General features: G+C 43.9%; 1 protein-coding gene across 7 annotated transcripts in view; it reads left to right on the top strand.

The window, feature by feature from the left end:
* The window catches only part of dym (dymeclin), a 211,870-nt gene that overhangs the window by 79,511 nt on the left and 110,933 nt on the right, over window positions 1–21,426 (top strand). For all 7 annotated transcript variants that reach the window (XM_036936880.1, XM_036936885.1, XM_036936884.1 and 4 more), the window contains exons 12-13: window positions 13,313–13,426; window positions 15,561–15,655. In XM_036936880.1, the coding sequence (XP_036792775.1) occupies window positions 13,313–13,426; window positions 15,561–15,655 (209 nt within the window). The remainder of the gene's footprint in view (window positions 1–13,312; window positions 13,427–15,560; window positions 15,656–21,426) is intronic.

Raw genomic sequence — 21,426 nt, 5'->3', positions numbered from 1 at the left:
CTCCAACATCAGGACCTGTGCCATTTCAGATAAGAACAGTACTATGATTTATGAGCTGTAATTTTGAATATGATTTCTCAAACCTGTCGTTTCTGCTAAGAACGGTACGTTGATGGTCACTATCCATGATTTCGAAATGCTCCCCATCCTCCTCCTCCTATCTATTTCAGTCTACATTATTGGTCAGCTTGTCAATGAATTCAGACTATTTGAACAGAAAACCGTTAAACCATTTAACTCACGGTGATTGACTCATTCCACTCTGTCGTTACCTTCAGTTCTGTGAATCATTTTTGACATTTTAAAGCCACCTCTCTATCTCTCTCTCATATATTCCCTCTCTCCCTCCCTAGCCGCAGTCCATTGCCTGGGCTGCATATAAATCCCTCCCTCCCTTTCTCTCCCTCTCTCTCTCGCTCTCTCTCTCCCTCTCTCTCTCCCTCTCTCTCTCTCGCTCTCTCTCGCTCTCTCTCTCTCGCTCTCTCTCGCTCTCTCTCTCTCGCTCTCTCTCCCTCTCTCTCTCTCGCTCTCTCTCCCTCTCTCGCTCTCTCTCCTTCTCTCTCCCTCTCTCTCTCTCCTTCTCTCTCCCTCTCTCTCTCTCCTTCTCTCTCCCTCTCTCTCCCTATCTTTCCCTCTCTCTCCATATCTTCCCTCTCTTTCCCTCTCTCCCTCTCTCTCCCCCTCTTTCCCTCTTTCCCTCTCTCTCCCCCTCTTTCCCTCTTTCCTTCTCTCTCCCTCTCTTTCCCTCTCTCTCCCTCTCTTTCCCTCTCTTTCCCTCTCTTTCCCTCTCTTTCCCTCTCTTTCCCTCTCTTTCCCTCTCTTTCCCTCTCTTTCCTCTCTTTCCCTCTCTCTCCCCATCTTTCCCTCTCTTTCCCTCTCTCCTCCTCTTTCCCTATCTTTCCCTCTCTCTCCCCCTCTTTCCCTCTTTCCCTCTCTCTCCCTCTCTTTCCCTCTCTTTCCTTCTCTCTCCCTCTCTTTCCCTCTCTTTCCCTCTCTTTCCTTCTCTCTCCCTCTCTTTCCCTCTCTTTCCCTCTCTTTCCCTCTCTCTCCCTCTCTCTCCCCCTCTTTCCCTCTTTCCCTCTCTTTCCCTCTCTCTCCCTCTCTTTCCCTCTCTTTCCCTCTCTCTCTCTCCCTCTCTCTCCCGCTTTCCCTCTCTTTCCCTCTCTCTCCCTCTCTCTCCCGCTCTCCCTCTCTTTCCCTCTCTTTCCCTCTCTCTCCCGCTCTCCCTCTCTTTCCCTCACTCTCCCTTTCTTTCCCTCTCTCTCCCTTTCTTTCCCTCTCTCTCCCTCTCTCTATTTCCCTCCCTCTCTTTCCCTCTCTTTCCCTCTTTCCCTCTCTTTCCCTCTCTTTCCCTCTCTCTCCCTCTCTCTCCCTCTCTCTCCCTCTCTCCCTCTCTCTCCCTCTCTCCCTCTCTTTCCCTCTCTTTCCCTCTCTTTCCCCCTCTCCCTCTCTCTCCCTCTCTCTCTTTCCCTCTCTCTCCCTCTCTCTCCCTCTCTCTCCCTCTCTTTCCCTCTCTTTCCCTCTCTCTCCCTCTCTCTCCCTCTCTTTCCCTCTCTCCCTTTCCCTCTCTCTTTTCCTCTCTCCCGCTCTCCCCCTCTTTCCCTCTCTCTTTTCCTCTCTCCCGCTCTCCCCCTCTTTCCCTCTCTTTCCCTCTCTCTCCCCCTCTTTCCCTCTTTCCTTCTCTCTCCCTCTCTTTCCCTCTCTCTCCCCATCTTTCCCTCTCTCTCCCCATCTTTCCCTCTCTCTCCCCATCTTTCCCTCTCTTTCCCTCTCTCCTCCTCTTTCCCTCTCTTTCCCTCTCTCTCCCCCTCTCTCTCTCCCCCTCTCTCTCCCTCTCTTTCCCTCTCTCTCCCTCTCTCTCCCTCTCTCTCCCTCTCTCTCTCCCTCTCTTTTCCTCTCTCCCGCTCTCCCTCTCTTTCCCTCTCTCTCCCCCTCTTTCCCTCTTTCCTTCTCTCTCCCTCTCTTTCCCTCTCTTTCCCTCTCTCCTCCTCTTTCCCTCTCTTTCCCTCTCTCTCCCCCTCTTTCCCTCTCTCCCCCTCTGTCCCTCTCTCTCCCTCTCTCTCTTTCCCTCTCTTTCCCTCTCTTTCCCTCTCTTTCCCTCTCTTTCCCTCTCTTTCCCTCTCTTTCCCTCTCTCTCCCTCTCTCTCCCTCTCTCTCCCTCTCTCTCCCTCTCTCTCCCTCTCTTCCCCTCTCTCCCTCTCTCCCTCTCTTCCCCTCTCTTCCCCCTCTCTCTCCCTCTCTCCCTCTCTAGCCTATGGAGTTTCAGTCCACAGTCCATTGCCTGGGCTGCATATGAATGTGTCTCTCTACTTATGTCCCAAATGGCACCCTATTCTCTATGTAGTGTACTACCTTCAACCAGAACCTTATGGGGATAGGATGCCATCATTTGGGTCTCTCTCGCGACCCCCCCCCCCCCCCCCCCCCCCAGCAGGATATCATGAAGCTGTGGCTGCCAGCAGATCTCTAAGTCTCGATATGTTTTAGATGAAAATCCATTTCACATTGGTCTCTTTGCTGTTGTCATGTAATTTCCACTAGGTTAAATGGCAACCAAAGTCAGACATCTCTCAATGTTCGGACAGAAGTTTTTCAACATTGAACAATCTATGTGGCGGTGCTTTAGTGTTAGTGGTGTCATGGGGCTGTTTGTTCAGCCTGAGATTAGACAGCCACTCTCTACTCTCCCCTCAAGCCATCCAGAGAGTGATGAGGCTGTGTAGTGACTGACTGGCTGACCAGAGGCTGTTCTGGGCCATGGAACACACACAGCCAGCCCTGCCTCAGCCTCCTCTCTCTCTCTACTCTCCCCTCTAGCCATCCAGAGAGTGAGATGACTCTGTAATGCTGTTGACTGACTTGCTTACCAGAGCCTGTTCTGGGCCAGGGAACACACACAGCCAGCCCTGCCTCAGCCTCCTCTCTCTCTACTCTCCCCCTAGCCATCCAGAGATGGACAGAGATGCCATTTTTCCTGATTAATGAGGAATTTCTACTTTTCTACAAGAATATCTCAATAACTTTCCCCTGAAACTAATATCCTTATTTTCCAGATGTTCTCTGTCACATCCCTGAGAGAGCAATGGGCCTCTGAAATACTAGGTCTACTGACCATTGAGGGAGTCATTGTTTTGATCCCAGTGTGTGATGATTGTATTCAATGAGGGCAGAAGGCTACTGTACACCAGTTTAATCTGTATTCCCTGAGGTCAGAAGGCTACTGTACACCAGTTTAATCTGTATTCCCTGAGGGCAGAAGGCTACTGTACACCAGTTTAATCTGTATTCCCTGAGGGCAGAAGGCTACTGTACACCAGTTTAATCTGTATTCAATGAGGTCAGAAGGCTACTGTACACCAGTTTAATCTGTATTCCCTGAGGGCAGAAGGCTACTGTACACCAGTTTAATCTGTATTCAATGAGGGCAGAAGGCTACTGTACACCAGTTTAATCTGTATTCCCTGAGGGCAGAAGGCTACTGTACACCAGTTTAATCTGTATTCAATGAGGTCAGAAGGCTACTGTACACCAGTTTAATCTGTATTCAATGAGGTCAGAAGGCTACTGTACACCAGTTTAATCTGTATTCCCTGAGGTCAGAAGGCTACTGTACACCAGTTTAATCTGAATTCCCTGAGGTCAGAAGGCTACTGTACACCAGTTTAATCTGTATTCCCTGAGGTCAGAAGGCTACTGTACACCAGTTTAATCTGTATTCCCTGAGGGCAGAAGGCTACTGTACACCAGTTTAATCTGTATTCCCTGAGGTCAGAAGGCTACTGTACACCAGTTTAATCTGTATTCAATGAGGTCAGAAGGCTACTGTACACCAGTTTAATCTGTATTCCCTGAGGTCAGAAGGCTACTGTACACCAGTTTAATCTGAATTCCCTGAGGGCAGAAGGCTACTGTACACCAGTTTAATCTGTATTCCCTGAGGGCAGAAGGCTACTGTACACCAGTTTAATCTGTATTCAATGAGGTCAGAAGGCTACTGTACACCAGTTTAATCTGTATTCCCTGAGGTCAGAAGGCTACTGTACACCAGTTTAATCTGTATTCAATGAGGTCAGAAGGCTACTGTACACCAGTTTAATCTGTATTCAATGAGGTCAGAAGGCTACTGTACACCAGTTTAATCTGTGTTCAATGAGGTCAGAAGGCTACTGTACACCAGTTTAATCTGTATTCAATGAGGTCAGAAGGCTACTGTACACCAGTTTAATCTGTATTCAATGAGGTCAGAAGGCTACTGTACACCAGTTTAATCTGTATTCCCTGAGGGCAGAAGGCTACTGTACACCAGTTTAATCTGAATTCCCTGAGGGCAGAAGGCTACTGTACACCAGTTTAATCTGTATTCAATGAGGTCAGAAGGCTACTGTACACCAGTTTAATCTGTATTCCCTGAGGTCAGAAGGCTACTGTACACCAGTTTAATCTGTATTCCCTGAGGTCAGAAGGCTACTGTACACCAGTTTAATCTGTATTCCCTGAGGTCAGAAGGCTACTGTACACCAGTTTAATCTGTATTCCCTGAGGTCAGAAGGCTACTGTACACCAGTTTAATCTGTATTCAATGAGGTCAGAAGGCTACTGTACACCAGTTTAATCTGTATTCAATGAGGTCAGAAGGCTACTGTACACCAGTTTAATCTGAATTCCCTGAGGTCAGAAGGCTACTGTACACCAGTTTAATCTGTATTCCCTGAGGTCAGAAGGCTACTGTACACCAGTTTAATCTGTATTCAATGAGGTCAGAAGGCTACTGTACACCAGTTTAATCTGTATTCCCTGAGGTCAGAAGGCTACTGTACACCAGTTTAATCTGTATTCCCTGAGGTCAGAAGGCTACTGTACACCAGTTTAATCTGTATTCCCTGAGGTCAGAAGGCTACTGTACACCAGTTTAATCTGAATTCCCTGAGGTCAGAAGGCTACTGTACACCAGTTTAATCTGTATTCAATGAGGTCAGAAGGCTACTGTACACCAGTTTAATCTGTATTCCCTGAGGTCAGAAGGCTACTGTACACCAGTTTAATCTGTATTCCCTGAGGTCAGAAGGCTACTGTACACCAGTTTAATCTGTATTCCCTGAGGTCAGAAGGCTACTGTACACCAGTTTAATCTGTATTCCCTGAGGTCAGAAGGCTACTGTACACCAGTTTAATCTGTATTCCCTGAGGGCAGAAGGCTACTGTACACCAGTTTAATCTGTATTCCCTGAGGGCAGAAGGCTACTGTACACCAGTTTAATCTGAATTCCCTGAGGTCAGAAGGCTACTGTACACCAGTTTAATCTGTATTCCCTGAGATCAGAAGGCTACTGTACACCAGTTTAATCTGAATTCCCTGAGGTCAGAAGGCTACTGTACACCAGTTTAATCTGTATTCCCTGAGGTCAGAAGGCTACTGTACACCAGTTTAATCTGTATTCCCTGAGGTCAGAAGGCTACTGTACACCAGTTTAATCTGTATTCAATGAGGTCAGAAGGCTACTGTACACCAGTTTAATCTGTATTCCCTGAGGTCAGAAGGCTACTGTACACCAGTTTAATCTGTATTCAATGAGGTCAGAAGGCTACTGTACACCAGTTTAATCTGTATTCCCTGAGGTCAGAAGGCTACTGTACACCAGTTTAATCTGTATTCCCTGAGGTCAGAAGGCTACTGTACACCAGTTTAATCTGTATTCCCTGAGGTCAGAAGGCTACTGTACACCAGTTTAATCTGTATTCCCTGAGGTCAGAATGCTACTGTACACCAGTTTAATCTGTATTCCCTGAGGTCAGAAGGCTACTGTACACCAGTTTAATCTGAATTCCCTGAGGTCAGAAGGCTACTGTACACCAGTTTAATCTGTATTCCCTGAGGTCAGAAGGCTACTGTACACCAGTTTAATCTGAATTCCCTGAGGTCAGAAGGCTACTGTACACCAGTTTAATCTGTATTCCCTGAGGTCAGAAGGCTACTGTACACCAGTTTAATCTGTATTCCCTGAGGGCAGAAGGCTACTGTACACCAGTTTAATCTGTATTCCCTGAGGGCAGAAGGCTACTGTACACCAGTTTAATCTGTATTCCCTGAGGTCAGAAGGCTACTGTACACCAGTTTAATCTGTATTCCCTGAGGTCAGAAGGCTACTGTACACCAGTTTAATCTGTATTCCCTGAGGTCAGAAGGCTACTGTACACCAGTTTAATCTGTATTCCCTGAGGGCAGAAGGCTACTGTACACCAGTTTAATCTGTATTCCCTGAGGGCAGAAGGCTACTGTACACCAGTTTAATCTGTATTCCCTGAGGTCAGAAGGCTACTGTACACCAGTTTAATCTGTATTCCCTGAGGTCAGAAGGCTACTGTACACCAGTTTAATCTGTATTCCCTGAGGTCAGAAGGCTACTGTACACCAGTTTAATCTGTATTCAATGAGATCAGAAGGCTACTGTACACCAGTTTAATCTGAATTCCCTGAGGTCAGAAGGCTACTGTACACCAGTTTAATCTGTATTCCCTGAGGGCAGAAGGCTACTGTACACCAGTTTAATCTGTATTCCCTGAGGTCAGAAGGCTACTGTACACCAGTTTAATCTGTATTCCCTGAGGTCAGAAGGCTACTGTACACCAGTTTAATCTGTATTCCCTGAGGTCAGAAGGCTACTGTACACCAGTTTAATCTGTATTCAATGAGGGCAGAAGGCTACTGTACACCAGTTTAATCTGTATTCCCTGAGGGCAGAAGGCTACTGTACACCAGTTTAATCTGTATTCAATGAGGTCAGAAGGCTACTGTACACCAGTTTAATCTGTATTCAATGAGGTCAGAAGGCTACTGTACACCAGTTTAATCTGTATTCAATGAGGTCAGAAGGCTACTGTACACCAGTTTAATCTGTATTCAATGAGGTCAGAAGGCTACTGTACACCAGTTTAATCTGAATTCCCTGAGGTCAGAAGGCTACTGTACACCAGTTTAATCTGTATTCCCTGAGGTCAGAAGGCTACTGTACACCAGTTTAATCTGTATTCCCTGAGGTCAGAAGGCTACTGTACACCAGTTTAATCTGTATTCCCTGAGGTCAGAAGGCTACTGTACACCAGTTTAATCTGTATTCAATGAGGTCAGAAGGCTACTGTACACCAGTTTAATCTGTATTCAATGAGGTCAGAAGGCTACTGTACACCAGTTTAATCTGTATTCCCTGAGGTCAGAAGGCTACTGTACACCAGTTTAATCTGAATTCCCTGAGGTCAGAAGGCTACTGTACACCAGTTTAATCTGTATTCCCTGAGGTCAGAAGGCTACTGTACACCAGTTTAATCTGAATTCCCTGAGGTCAGAAGGCTACTGTACACCAGTTTAATCTGTATTCCCTGAGGTCAGAAGGCTACTGTACACCAGTTTAATCTGTATTCCCTGAGGTCAGAAGGCTACTGTACACCAGTTTAATCTGAATTCCCTGAGGTCAGAAGGCTACTGTACACCAGTTTAATCTGTATTCCCTGAGGTCAGAAGGCTACTGTACACCAGTTTAATCTGAATTCCCTGAGGTCAGAAGGCTACTGTACACCAGTTTAATCTGTATTCCCTGAGGTCAGAAGGCTACTGTACACCAGTTTAATCTGTATTCAATGAGGGCAGAAGGCTACTGTACACCAGTTTAATCTGTATTCCCTGAGGGCAGAAGGCTACTGTACACCAGTTTAATCTGTATTCAATGAGGGCAGAAGGCTACTGTACACCAGTTTAATCTGTATTCAATGAGGTCAGAAGGCTACTGTACACCAGTTTAATCTGTATTCAATGAGGTCAGAAGGCTACTGTACACCAGTTTAATCTGTATTCAATGAGGTCAGAAGGCTACTGTACACCAGTTTAATCTGTATTCCCTGAGGTCAGAAGGCTACTGTACACCAGTTTAATCTGTATTCCCTGAGGTCAGAAGGCTACTGTACACCAGTTTAATCTGTATTCCCTGAGATCAGAAGGCTACTGTACACCAGTTTAATCTGAATTCCCTGAGGGCAGAAGGCTACTGTACACCAGTTTAATCTGTATTCCCTGAGGTCAGAAGGCTACTGTACACCAGTTTAATCTGTATTCCCTGAGGGCAGAAGGCTACTGTACACCAGTTTAATCTGTATTCAATGAGGTCAGAAGGCTACTGTACACCAGTTTAATCTGTATTCAATGAGGTCAGAAGGCTACTGTACACCAGTTTAATCTGTATTCCCTGAGGGCAGAAGGCTACTGTACACCAGTTTAATCTGTATTCCCTGAGGGCAGAAGGCTACTGTACACCAGTTTAATCTGTATTCCCTGAGGGCAGAAGGCTACTGTACACCAGTTTAATCTGTATTCCCTGAGGGCAGAAGGCTACTGTACACCAGTTTAATCTGTATTCCCTGAGGTCAGAAGGCTACTGTACACCAGTTTAATCTGTATTCCCTGAGGTCAGAAGGCTACTGTACACCAGTTTAATCTGTATTCCCTGAGGTCAGAAGGCTACTGTACACCAGTTTAATCTGAATTCCCTGAGGTCAGAAGGCTACTGTACACCAGTTTAATCTGAATTCCCTGAGGTCAGAAGGCTACTGTACACCAGTTTAATCTGTATTCCCTGAGGTCAGAAGGCTACTGTACACCAGTTTAATCTGTATTCAATGAGGGCAGAAGGCTACTGTACACCAGTTTAATCTGTATTCCCTGAGGTCAGAAGGCTACTGTACACCAGTTTAATCTGTATTCAATGAGGGCAGAAGGCTACTGTACACCAGTTTAATCTGTATTCAATGAGGTCAGAAGGCTACTGTACACCAGTTTAATCTGAATTCCCTGAGGGCAGAAGGCTACTGTGCACCAGTTTAATCTGTATTCAATGAGGGCAGAAGGCTACTGTACACCAGTTTAATCTGTTTTCAATGAGGTCAGAAGGCTACTGTACACCAGTTTAATCTGTATTCCCTGAGGGCAGAAGGCTACTGTACACCAGTTTAATCTGAATTCCCTGAGGTCAGAAGGCTACTGTACACCAGTTTAATCTGTATTCAATGAGGTCAGAAGGCTACTGTACACCAGTTTAATCTGAATTCCCTGAGGTCAGAAGGCTACTGTACACCAGTTTAATCTGTATTCCCTGAGGTCAGAAGGCTACTGTACACCAGTTTAATCTGTATTCAATGAGGTCAGAATGCTACTGTACACCAGTTTAATCTGTATTCAATGAGGTCAGAAGGCTACTGTACACCAGTTTAATCTGAATTCCCTGAGGTCAGAAGGCTACTGTACACCAGTTTAATCTGTATTCAATGAGGTCAGAAGGCTACTGTACACCAGTTTAATCTGTATTCAATGAGGTCAGAAGGCTACTGTACACCAGTTTAATCTGTATTCCCTGAGGTCAGAAGGCTACTGTACACCAGTTTAATCTGTATTCCCTGAGGGCAGAAGGCTACTGTACACCAGTTTAATCTGTATTCCCTGAGGTCAGAAGGCTACTGTACACCAGTTTAATCTGAATTCCCTGAGGGCAGAAGGCTACTGTACACCAGTTTAATCTGTATTCCCTGAGGTCAGAAGGCTACTGTACACCAGTTTAATCTGAATTCCCTGAGGTCAGAAGGCTACTGTACACCAGTTTAATCTGTATTCCCTGAGGTCAGAAGGCTACTGTACACCAGTTTAATCTGTATTCCCTGAGGGCAGAAGGCTACTGTACACCAGTTTAATCTGAATTCCCTGAGGTCAGAAGGCTACTGTACACCAGTTTAATCTGTATTCCCTGAGGTCAGAAGGCTACTGTACACCAGTTTAATCTGAATTCCCTGAGGGCAGAAGGCTACTGTACACCAGTTTAATCTGTATTCCCTGAGGGCAGAAGGCTACTGTACACCAGTTTAATCTGTATTCCCTGAGGGCAGAAGGCTACTGTACACCAGTTTAATCTGAATTCCCTGAGGTCAGAAGGCTACTGTACACCAGTTTAATCTGTATTCCCTGAGGTCAGAAGGCTACTGTACACCAGTTTAATCTGAATTCCCTGAGGTCAGAAGGCTACTGTACACCAGTTTAATCTGAATTCCCTGAGGGCAGAAGGCTACTGTACACCAGTTTAATCTGAATTCCTTCCACCTCTTTCCTCCTCTCTTTATTTACAGACGCTATCAAAATGTGTCTAGCTATTGTCATCTTCAGGAAATATATTTCTTTATTCCTGCCCAGGACATTTAGTCAACTGGTCGATTGTTTTGTCGATTAGGCTGTGGCCGACGGAGATTTCTTTAGTCATGCAGTAGTAAAAAATATATAAATATTTCAGGCTGTACAAGATACATGTCTGATTCGTTCCTGTCTGAGTGGACTAATCCATTGTGGCGGCCGTGGGGATGGAACAGTCCATCACTAAGACATGTGCTACTGAAATTGTAACATGTGCTACTGAAACCCCAACTAAATAAAAATAATATTATTTTATAACAAACGCGGTTTCTCCCGTGTTTGATAGCAGTCGCTGTCCGCGGTTCTGAAACATCAGTGCGCTGTTGAATTGGCACCTTTTCCTAGACCATGGTTGCTGTGTGTATAAATGCAAAGGTAACCAGCATATTGATGTTCAGAACAATGCGGCTGAGGCTGCAGCAGAATGAGGAGATAAGAAACCCCAAGTTAATTAGGTTTATAATCAATAACCTCAATCATCCATATACATTTGAAGTCGGAAGTTTACATACACTTAGGTTGGAGCCATTAAAACTTGTTTTTCAACCACTCCACAAATGTCTTGTTAACAAACTATAGTTTTGGCAAGTCGTTTAGGACATCTACTTTGTGCATGACACAAGTCATTTTTATAATAAGTAAAGTCATTATCATTAGTAGGCAGAGCAGGCCTCCATCATTCTTAAATGGAAGAACTTTGGAGCCACCAAGACTCTTCCTAGAGCTGGCCGCCTGGCCAAACTGAGCAATCGGGATGACCAAGAACATAAATTGTCACTTTGACAGAGCTCCAAAGTTCCTGTGTGGAGATGGAAGAACCTTCCAGAAGGACAACCATCTCTGCAGCCCTCCACCAATCAGGTGTTTATGGTAGTGGCCAGACGGAAGCCACCTCAGTAAAAGGCACATGACAGCCCACTTGGTTTTTGCCAAAAGGCACCTGAAGGACTCAGACCAAGATCAAGATTCTCTGTTCTGATGAAACCAATATTTAACTATTTGGCCTGAATGCCAAGCGTCACGTCTGGAGGAAATCTGGCACCATCCCTACGGTGAAGCATGGTGGTGGCAGCATCATGCTGTGGGGATGTTTTTCAGTGGGAGTGACTGGGAGACTAGTCAGGATCGAGGGAAAGATGAATGGAGCGAAGTACAGACAGATCCTTGATGAAAACCTGCTCCAGAGCACTCAGGACCTCAGACTAGGGCGAAGGTTCACCTTCCAACAGGACAATGACCCCAAGCACACATCAAAGACAATGCAGGAGTGGCTTTGGGACTAGTCTCTGAATGTACATTGATGGATACATTGATACATTTGAAACTCCTGATACTTCCTGTCTTAATCTCATTGCCTGATAGATAAAGGTTATCTGGGAGGTTATAGGATTTGGATGTTGGTCGATGTTAAATATTTCAGGAAACAGTGGTGTCTACGAGGTTAGGAAGGAATAGTGGTATCTACTATCTACGAGATTAAGTAGGAACAGTGGTATCTACTATCTACGAGATTAAGAAGGAACAGTGGTATCTACTGTCCTACGAGATTAGGAAGGAATAGTGGTATCTACTATCTACGAGATTAGGCAGGAACAGTGGTATCTACTATCTACGAGATTAGGCAGGAACAGTGGTATCTACTGTCTACGAGATTAGGAAGGAACAGTGGTATCTACTATCTACGAGATTAGGCAGGAACAGTGGTATCTACTGTCTACGAGATTAGGAAGGAACAGTGGTATCTACTATCTACGAGATTAGGCAGGAACAGTGGTATCTACTGTCTACGAGATTAGGAAGGAACAGTGGTATCTACTATCTACGAGATTAGGCAGGAACAGTGGTATCTACTGTCTACGAGATTAGGCAGGAACAGTGGTATCTACTGTCTACGAGATTAGGCAGGAACAGTGGTAGCTACTGTCTACAAGATTAGGCAGGAACAGTGGTAGCTACTGTCTACGAGATTAGGCAGGAACAGTGGTAGCTACTATCTACGAGATTAGGAAGGAACAGTGGTAGCTACTGTCTACGAGATTAGGAAGGAACAGTGGTATCTACTGTCTACGAGATTAGGCAGGAACAGTGGTATCTACTATCTACGAGATTAGGCAGGAACAGGGGTAGCTACTGTCTACGAGATTAGGAAGGAACAGTAGTATCTACTGTCTACGAGATTAGGCAGGAACAGTGGTAGCTACTGTCTACGAGATTAGGCAGGAACAGTGGTAGCTACTGTCTACGAGATTAGGAAGGAACAGTAGTATCTACTGTCTACGAGATTAGGCAGGAACAGTGGTAGCTACTATCTACGAGATTAGGCAGGAACAGTGGTAGCTACTGTCTACGAGATTAGGAAGGAACAGAAGTATCTACTGTCTACGAGATTAGGCAGGAACAGTGGTGTCTACGAGATTAGGAAGGAACAGTGTTAGCTACTGTCTACGAGATTAGGCAGGAACAGTGTTGTCTACGAGATTAGGAAGGAACAGTGGTAGCTACTATCTACGAGATTAGGAAGGAACAGTGGTAGCTACTGTCTACGAGATTAGGCAGGAACAGTGGTATCTACTGTCTACGAGATTAGGAAGGAACAGTGGTAGCTACTGTCTACGAGATTAGGCAGGAACAGTGGTGTCTACGAGATTAGGAAGGAACAGTGGTAGCTACTATCTACGAGATTAGGAAGGAACAGTAGTAGCTACTGTCTACGAGATTAGGCAGGAACAGTGGTGTCTACGAGATTAGGCAGGAACAGTGGTAGCTACTGTCTACGAGATTAGGCAGGAACAGTGGTATCTACGAGATTAGGCAGGAACAGTGGTGTCTACGAGATTAGGAAGGAACAGTGGTGTCTACGAGATTAGGCAGGAACAGTGGTGTCTACGAGATTAGGAAGGAACAGTAGTATCTACTGTCTACGAGATTAGGCACGAACAGTGGTGTCTACGAGATTAGGCAGGAACAGTGTTATCTACTGTCTACGAGATTAGGAAGGAACAGTGGTATCTACTATCCACTAATGGGTTGTTACCTACTGTAGTAGCTACCATTTTAAATAGCCATTTGTTATGTTGTCTCCCTCTCTCTCAGGTATTGAAGAACATAACGTGGTATTCAGAACGTCAGTTAACAGAGATCTCTCTGGGTAGTCTACTCATCCTGGTGGTCATACGCACCATCCAATACAACATGACACGGACCAGGGTGAGTTAAACACACATGGATGTACATGCATATGCAGCGCATGGACACACAGGGTTTTTTCTGGATCAAAATGGGGTTTAGGTGGTGACCGTGGCTGCGGCATGCCCATGGGTGTGGTCCTGTTGGCTAATTTCCTGCAATTCTACACATTTTTGCCATCAGGCTAAGAGAGATTTGTACGCAATAAAATATACAAAATCAAATAAAAACGCAACATGTAAAGTTTTGGTCCATATTCAGAAAAGGCTTATCTCTCAAATGTTGTGCACAAATTTGTTTATATCCTTTTTAGTGAGCATTTCTCCTTTGCCAAGATAATCCATTACACAGGTGCACCTTGTGCTGGGGACAATAAAAGGCCACTCTAAAATGTGCAGTTTTGTCACACAAGACAATGCCACAGATTGTGTTGAGGGAGTGTGCAATTAGCATGCTGACTGCAAGAATGTCCATCAGAGTTGTTTGCCAGAGAGTTGAATGATGATTTCTCTACCATAAGCCGTCTCCAACGTTGTTTTTAGAGAATTAAGCAGTACGTCCAATCGGCCTCAGAACCGCAGACCAAGTGTATGGGGTCGTGTGGTCAAGTGGTTTGCTGATGTCAACATTGTGAACAGAGTGCCCCATGGTGTCGGTGGGGTTATGAGATGGGCAGGCATAAGCTACGAACAACGAACATAATTGCATTTTATTGATGGAAATTTGAATGAACAGAGATATCGTGACAAGATCCTGAGGCCCATTGTCATTACATTGATCCTCTGCCATCACCTCATGTTTCAGCATGATAATGCACTGCCCCAAGGATCTGTACACACTTCCTGGAAGCTGAAAATGTTCCAGTTCTTCCATGGCCTTCATACTGACCAGACATGTCCCCCATTGAGCATGTTTGGGATGCTCTGGATTGATGTTTGCGACAATGTGTTCCAGTTCCTGATAATATCCAGCAACTTCGCACAGCCATTGAAGAGGAGTGGGACAACATTCCACAGCCATTGAAGAGGAGTGGGACAACATTCCACAGCCATTGAAGAGGAGTGGGACAACATTCCACAGCCATTGAAGAGGAGTGGGACAACATTCCACAGCCATTGAAGAGGAGTGGGACAACATTCCACAGCCATTGAAGAGGAGTGGGACAACATTCCACAGCCATTGAAGAGTAGTGGGACAACATTCCACAGCCATTGAAGAGGAGTGGGACAACATTCCACAGCCATTGAAGAGGAGTGGGACAGCATTCCACAGCCATTGAAGAGGAGTGGGACAACATTCCACAGCCATTGAAGAGTAGTGGGACAACATTCCACAGCCATTGAAGAGTAGTGGGACAACATTCCACAGCCATTGAAGAGGAGTGGGACAACATTCCACAGCCATTGAAGAGTAGTGGGACAACATTCCACAGCCATTGAAGAGTAGTGGGACAACATTCCACAGCCATTGAAGAGGAGTGGGACAACATTCCACAGGCCACAATCAACAGCCTGATCAACTATGTGAAGGAGATGTGTCACGCTGCATGAGGCAAATGGTGGTCACACCAGTGACCAACAGATGCATATCTGTATTCCCAGTCGTGTGAAATCCATAGATTAGGGCCTAATGATTTTATTTCAATAACAGATTTCCATATATAATCTGTAACTCAGTAAAATCCTTGAAATTGTTGCATGTTGCATTTTATTTTTGTTCAATATAGAATCTCCTTTTATTTTGGTGATTGTTAGTTCTGAGATTATAAAAAAAATATATATAAATTATATTTTCTACATACTGTTTATCTGGTTTTAGTCATTTCAGTTTTTACTGTTTGGACATAGACTGCCTGGAAAAAACACTTAGGCCGGCCCGCCACAATACTTTTATATGCAGTAAAAACCCTGGACACACACACCTGCATGACCACGTACACTTTGTTTAGGCCTACTTTAGATTTTAATTTCTCTTGTGTTTTTGTTCAACCTTATGTTGTTTTTAGTACTATATTGATTGTTGGGTTTAGAGTTGGCAAGAAAGGCATTTCACTGTACTTGTGCACGTGACATTAAAAGTTTAAACTATACTTAGTACGCATCTCAATGGACTTCAAGGAAGGTCATTGTACGTCTCCTTATTTCCTCTCTTCCAGGATAAGTACCTGCACACCAACTGCCTGGCAGCCCTGGCCAATATGTCAGCCCAGTTCCGCTGCTTACACCAGTACGCTGCCCAGCGCATCATCAGGTGAGGTTTAGTAGGCACTCTGTAGTACTAGTGTTGACTCTCAGCACAGACACTGGTATGGCCAAAGCATTTTAACTGGTATTGAAATGCTCTTTACTCAAACCATAGCGTACTGGCCGACTATAGACTGAAGAGGTTTAGCAGGTCAGGGTACAGCCAGGCCTGGTGTTAGGTTAGAACAGGTGTCTCCCAACGGGTCGATCGCCAGCTACCAGTAGCTACCAGCCTACCTATGAGTAGCTCGCCAAACAATTCTGAAAGTACATGCAATTTAAGTGTTCCACCACAAACTGTCAAACAAATCTCACAAGTATCTGACACTGCAAACTCCCAGCTACTATTTAATCAACACAACATTATCCCAACCCTGGTTATCCACTATTGGCTTAAAAAAAACAAATCTAACACTATCTGCCAATTAATTTCCAGCAAAATTGCCCATCTGTCTGTCTGTCTGTCTGGTGAACGCGTTTGTCTATCACTCCGTGTCTAGCCAGCCTGTTGATGTGATAACCGTCTTGTGGGTTGACAGAAAACTTTTCCCCAAATCCTTCTCAATGAAATGTTAACTGCAAAGTAGGCTTACCTAGCAGAATTATATCTGGAGGAAATACAGCGCATTCGGAAAGTATTCAAACCCCTTGACTTTTTCCACATTTTGTTACGTTATAGCCTTGTACTACAATTGATGACATTGTTTTTTTCCCCATCATCAATCTACACACAATACCCCATAATGACAAAGCAAAAACAGGTTTTTCAAATTTTAGCAAATGTATGGAAATATCACATTTACATAAGTATTCAGACCCTTTACTCAGTACTTTGTTAAAGCACCTTTTGGCAGCGATTACAGCCTCGAGTCTTCTTGGGTGTAACGCTACAAGCTTAGCACACCTGTATTTGGCGAGTTTCTCCCATTCTTCTCTGCAGATCCTCTCAAGCTCTGTCAGGTTGGATGGGGAGCGTCGCTGCAAAGCTATTTTCAGGTTTCCAGAGATGTTCGATCTGGTTCAAGTCCGGGCTAAAGGACATTCAGAGACTTGTCCCGAAGCCACTCCTGCGTTGTCTTGGCTGTGTGCTTAGGGTTGTTATCCTGTTGGAAGGTGAAACTTCGCCCCAGTCTGAGGCCCTGCACACTCTGGAGCAGTTTTTCATCAAGGATCTCTCTGTGCTTTGCGCAGTTGACCTTTCCCTCCCTGACTAGTCTCCCAGTCCCTGCCGCTGAAAAACATCCCCACAGCATGATGCTGCCACCACCATGCTTCACAGTAGGGATGGTGCCAGGTTTCCCCAGATCTGTATCTCAGCACAATCCTCTCTCGGAGCTCTACGGACAATTCCTTCAACCTCATGGCTTGGTTTTTGCTCTGACATGCACTGTCAACTGTGGGACCTTATACAGACAGATGTGCGTCTTTCCAAATCATGTGCAATCAATTGAATTTACCACAGGTGGACTCCAATCAAGTTGTAAAAACATCTCAAGGATGATCAATGGAAACAGGATGCGCCTGAGCTCAATTTCTAATCTCATAGCAAAGGGCCTGAATAATAAAGTATTTCTGTTTTTTATTTGTAATAAACATTTCTAAAAACCTATTTTCTCTCTGTCATTATGGGAATTGTGTGTAGGTTAATGCGGAAAACATTTCATTTAATCAATTGTAGATGTGGAAAAAGGGAAGAGGTCTGAATACTTTCCTAATGCACTGTAGATCATTTTTTATCTATTATTGGTTATTTGATAACTTTGCCATGAATTGAGCAGCAGCAGTACAGAACCATCGCTAGATCAGCACATTAGGTGGCACATTGCTCACTCGCTAGATGCACAATTAAAGGGACAGATTTTTGCGGCCATTGATTAGAATCCCCATTAGCCGGCGCCACGGTGGATCCAGCTAGTCTTACTGGGGTCTAAACACATAACAAAAAAGACATTACGGACAAAACTCTTTACATTTGAAATGATTAAACAAATATTAACATGTAGCGTGTGGGCATCTATGCGTTGTTGCTTTATTCATTTTTGAACCCAGGTTTGCTGTTCACCCACCCTATATAAAATGGAAGGGAGTTCCATGCACTAATGGCTCTGTATAATACTGTACATTTCCTTGAATTTGTTCTGGACCTGGGGACTGTGAAAAGACCCCTGGTGGCATGTGTGGTGGGTGGAGTAAGTGTGTGTATCAGTGCTGTGTGTAAGTTGACTATGCAAAAAATAATGAATTTCCAACTCATATAAAAAACAAGAAGGGATGTCTTTCCTCAACTCTCAGCCAAGTATTAGTATTAGCCCTCTGATTACAACGAAGAGCAAGATGTGCCATGGTTCTGGGCCAGGTGTAACTAGGTCTTTCTTTGCTGCACTTGAACATATGACTGGACAATAATCAAGATAAGATTTTTTAATTTATTATTATTTTATTTTACCTTTATTTAACTAGGCAAGTCAGTTAAGAACAACTACTTATTTTCAATGACGGCCTAGGAACAGTGGGTTAACTGCCTGTTCAGGAGCAGAACGACAGACTTGCCTGCTCGGGAGTTTTGAACTTGCAACCTTCCGGTTGCTAGTCCAACACTCTAACCACTAGGCTACCCTGCCGCCCCTAGGCTACCCTAGAGCCCGCAGGACTTGCTTTGTGGAGTGTGTTGTCAAAAAAGCAGAGCATCTCGTTATTGCAGACATACTTCAACTCTCTCTTTACAACCGTTTAATCTCTGTTTTGACCATGAAAGTTTACAATCTGAGGTAACTCCAAGTAACTTTGGTCTACTCAACTTGTTCATTCATTACATACCTCAGCTGAGGTCTTGAACTTAGGGAATGATTTGTACCAAATGCAATGCTCTTCATTTCAGTGACTTCATTATATGAGGTTGCTGATGCATATATGGTTGAATCATCAGCATCATACATTGACTCATGTGCTTTGTTTAATGCCAGTGGCAGGTCATGGGTAAAAATAGGAAAGAGTAGAGGGCCTAGAGAGCTGCCCTGCGGTACACCACACTTGACATGTTTGATATTAGAGAAGCTTCCATTAAAGAAAACCCTCTGAATTCTATTAGATAGCTCTGAATCCACGATATGGCAGAGGTTGAAAAGCCATAACACATACATTTTCTCAACAACAGGTTATGGTCGATAATGTCAAAGGCTGCACTGAAATGTAACAGTACAGCTCCCACAGTCTTCTTATTATCAATTTCTTTCAACCAATCATCAGTCATTTGTGTCAGTACAGTACATGTTGTGTCCTTCTCTATAAGCATGTTGAAAGTCTGTTGTTAATTTGTTTACAGAGTAATGGCATTGTATTTTTATCAAACACAATTCTTCCAACATTTTGCAGCAAGCTGATTAGGTCTCCTGTTAGAACCCGTAAAGGCTGCTTTACCACTCTTGGGAAGCGGAATGACTTTGGCTTCCCTCCAGGCCTGAGGATAAAGACCTTTCCTCTAGGCTCAGATTATAGGTATGACAGATAGGAGTGGCTATAAAGTCAGCTACCATCCTCAGTAACTTTCCATCTAAGTTGTCAATGCCAGGAGGTTTGTCGTTATTGATCGATAACAATACATTTTCCACCTCTCCTGCATTAACTTCACAAAATTCAAACGTACAAAGCTTTTCTTTTGTTATTAGCTTTTTTATGCATTTAGTACAATGGCTCACCGTTCGTTTTTTGGCATTTCCTGCCTAAGTTTGCCCACTTTAAAATATTTCTCAACATCAAATGGTTTTGTGATTGATACGCCATCTGATTCAATGAAAGATGGAGTTGAATTAGTTTTTCTGCCCATAATTACATTTAAAGTACTCAAGTTCCCCCCCCCCCCCCCCCCATTTTTCTTTGTCATTGATCTTGGCTTCATAATAATTCTTCTTCTTTTTGTTGAGTTTAGTCACATCATTTCTGAATTTGCAGTAAATCAGCCAGTCCGATGGGCAGCCAGACTTATTAGCCACTCCTTTTGTCCATCTTTTTCAACCATAGTTTTTTAATTCCTCATCAATCCATTGAGCATTAATAGTTCTAACAGGTGCATGTTTATCAATACTTGGAGGAAGCATAAATTCATCAAGTGCAGTGTCTGGACCAACACATATTTGTATTGTCATCTACAAAATATTTTGTACAATATTTTAGGCACAGCTTTTGGAACTTTGGCTTTCTTGGATAGACCCACTATATTGTGATCACTTGTTTACGGATACAGCTTTAGAACAAAGTTCTACAATATTAGGAAAAATATGATCAATACATGTGGATTATCTCCTGTAGTGTTTGTAAACACAGTGTTAACACTCAGTATCTAAATAATGTGTAAAATGCTTGACTGTGTACATCACATAGACTGAGAGGTTTACTTTCTTGGGGACCAGAATATTGATTGGTTCTCATCAAGAAGAAGCTTCTCACTGTAACCAGTGCCTGTAATCTGGTTCAGGTTATTAATCAACCTACCAGATTTGGTGGCCTATAGCAACACCCCAATAGAAAAGGCTTTAGATGTGCAAGGTGAACCTGCAACCACAACACTTCAATAACACTTGACATAACATATTCTCTAAGCATTACAGGGTTATGGCTCTGAATATATACAGCAACACCTCCCCAATAAGCGTTCCTGTCTCTTCTATTTTTTATATATATTTATTTATTAAAAAGATGAGAGGCCTGTAATTTTCATCATAGGTACACTTCAACTATGACAGACAAAATTAGAAAAAAAATCCAGAAAATCACATTGTAGGATTTCTATGAATTTATTTGCAAATTATGGTGGAAAACAAGTATTTGGTCACCTACAAACAAGCAAGATTTCTGGCTCTCACAGACCTGTAACTTCTTCTTTAAGAGGCTCCTCTGTCCTCCACTCGTTACCTGTATTAATGGCCCCTGTTTGAACTTGTTATCAGTATAAAAGACACCTGTCCACAACCTCAAACAGTCACACTCCAAACTCCACTATGACCAAAGAGCTGTCAAAGGACACCAGAAACAAAATTGTAGACCTGCACCAGGTTGGGAAGACTGAATCTGCAATAGGTAAGAAGCTTGGTTTGAAGAAATCAACTGTGGGAGCAATTATTAGGAAATGGAAGACATACAAGACCACTGATAATCTCCCTCGATCTGGGGATCCACGCAAGATCTCACCCTGTGGGGTCAAAATGATCACATGAACAGTGAGCAAAAATCCCAGAACCACACGGGGGGACCTAGTGAATGACCTGCAGTCATCCTCCTTATCTCAGCTCACTGGTCACCATAGTAACACCCACCCGTAGCACATGCTCCAGCCGGTATATTCCACTGGTCACCCCCAATGCCAACACCTCCTTTAGCCGCCTTTCCTTCCAGTTCTCTGCTGCCAATGAATGGAACGAATTGAAAAAAATCACAGAAGTTGGAGACTTATAGCTCCCTCACTAACTTTAAGCGTCAGCTATCAGAGCAGCTTACCGATCACTGCAGCTGTACAGCCCATCTGTAAATAGCCCATCCAACCAACTACCTACCTCATCCCCACAATTTTTTTTCTGCTCTTTTGCACACCAGTATTTCTACTTGCACATCCTCACCTGCACATATCACTCCAGTGTAAATTGCTAAATTGTAATTACTTTGCCACTATTGGCCTATTTATTGCCTTACCTCCTTACTTCATTTGCACACACTGTATACAGATTTTTCTATTGTGTTATTGACTGTATTATTGTTTGTATGTTTGTTTATTCCATGTGTAACTCT

Source organism: Oncorhynchus mykiss, chromosome 12 (genome assembly GCF_013265735.2).
Source record: "Oncorhynchus mykiss isolate Arlee chromosome 12, USDA_OmykA_1.1, whole genome shotgun sequence".
NCBI classification, from domain to species: Eukaryota; Metazoa; Chordata; class Actinopteri; order Salmoniformes; family Salmonidae; genus Oncorhynchus; species Oncorhynchus mykiss.
This window is presented reverse-complemented; position numbering and strand designations above follow the sequence as displayed.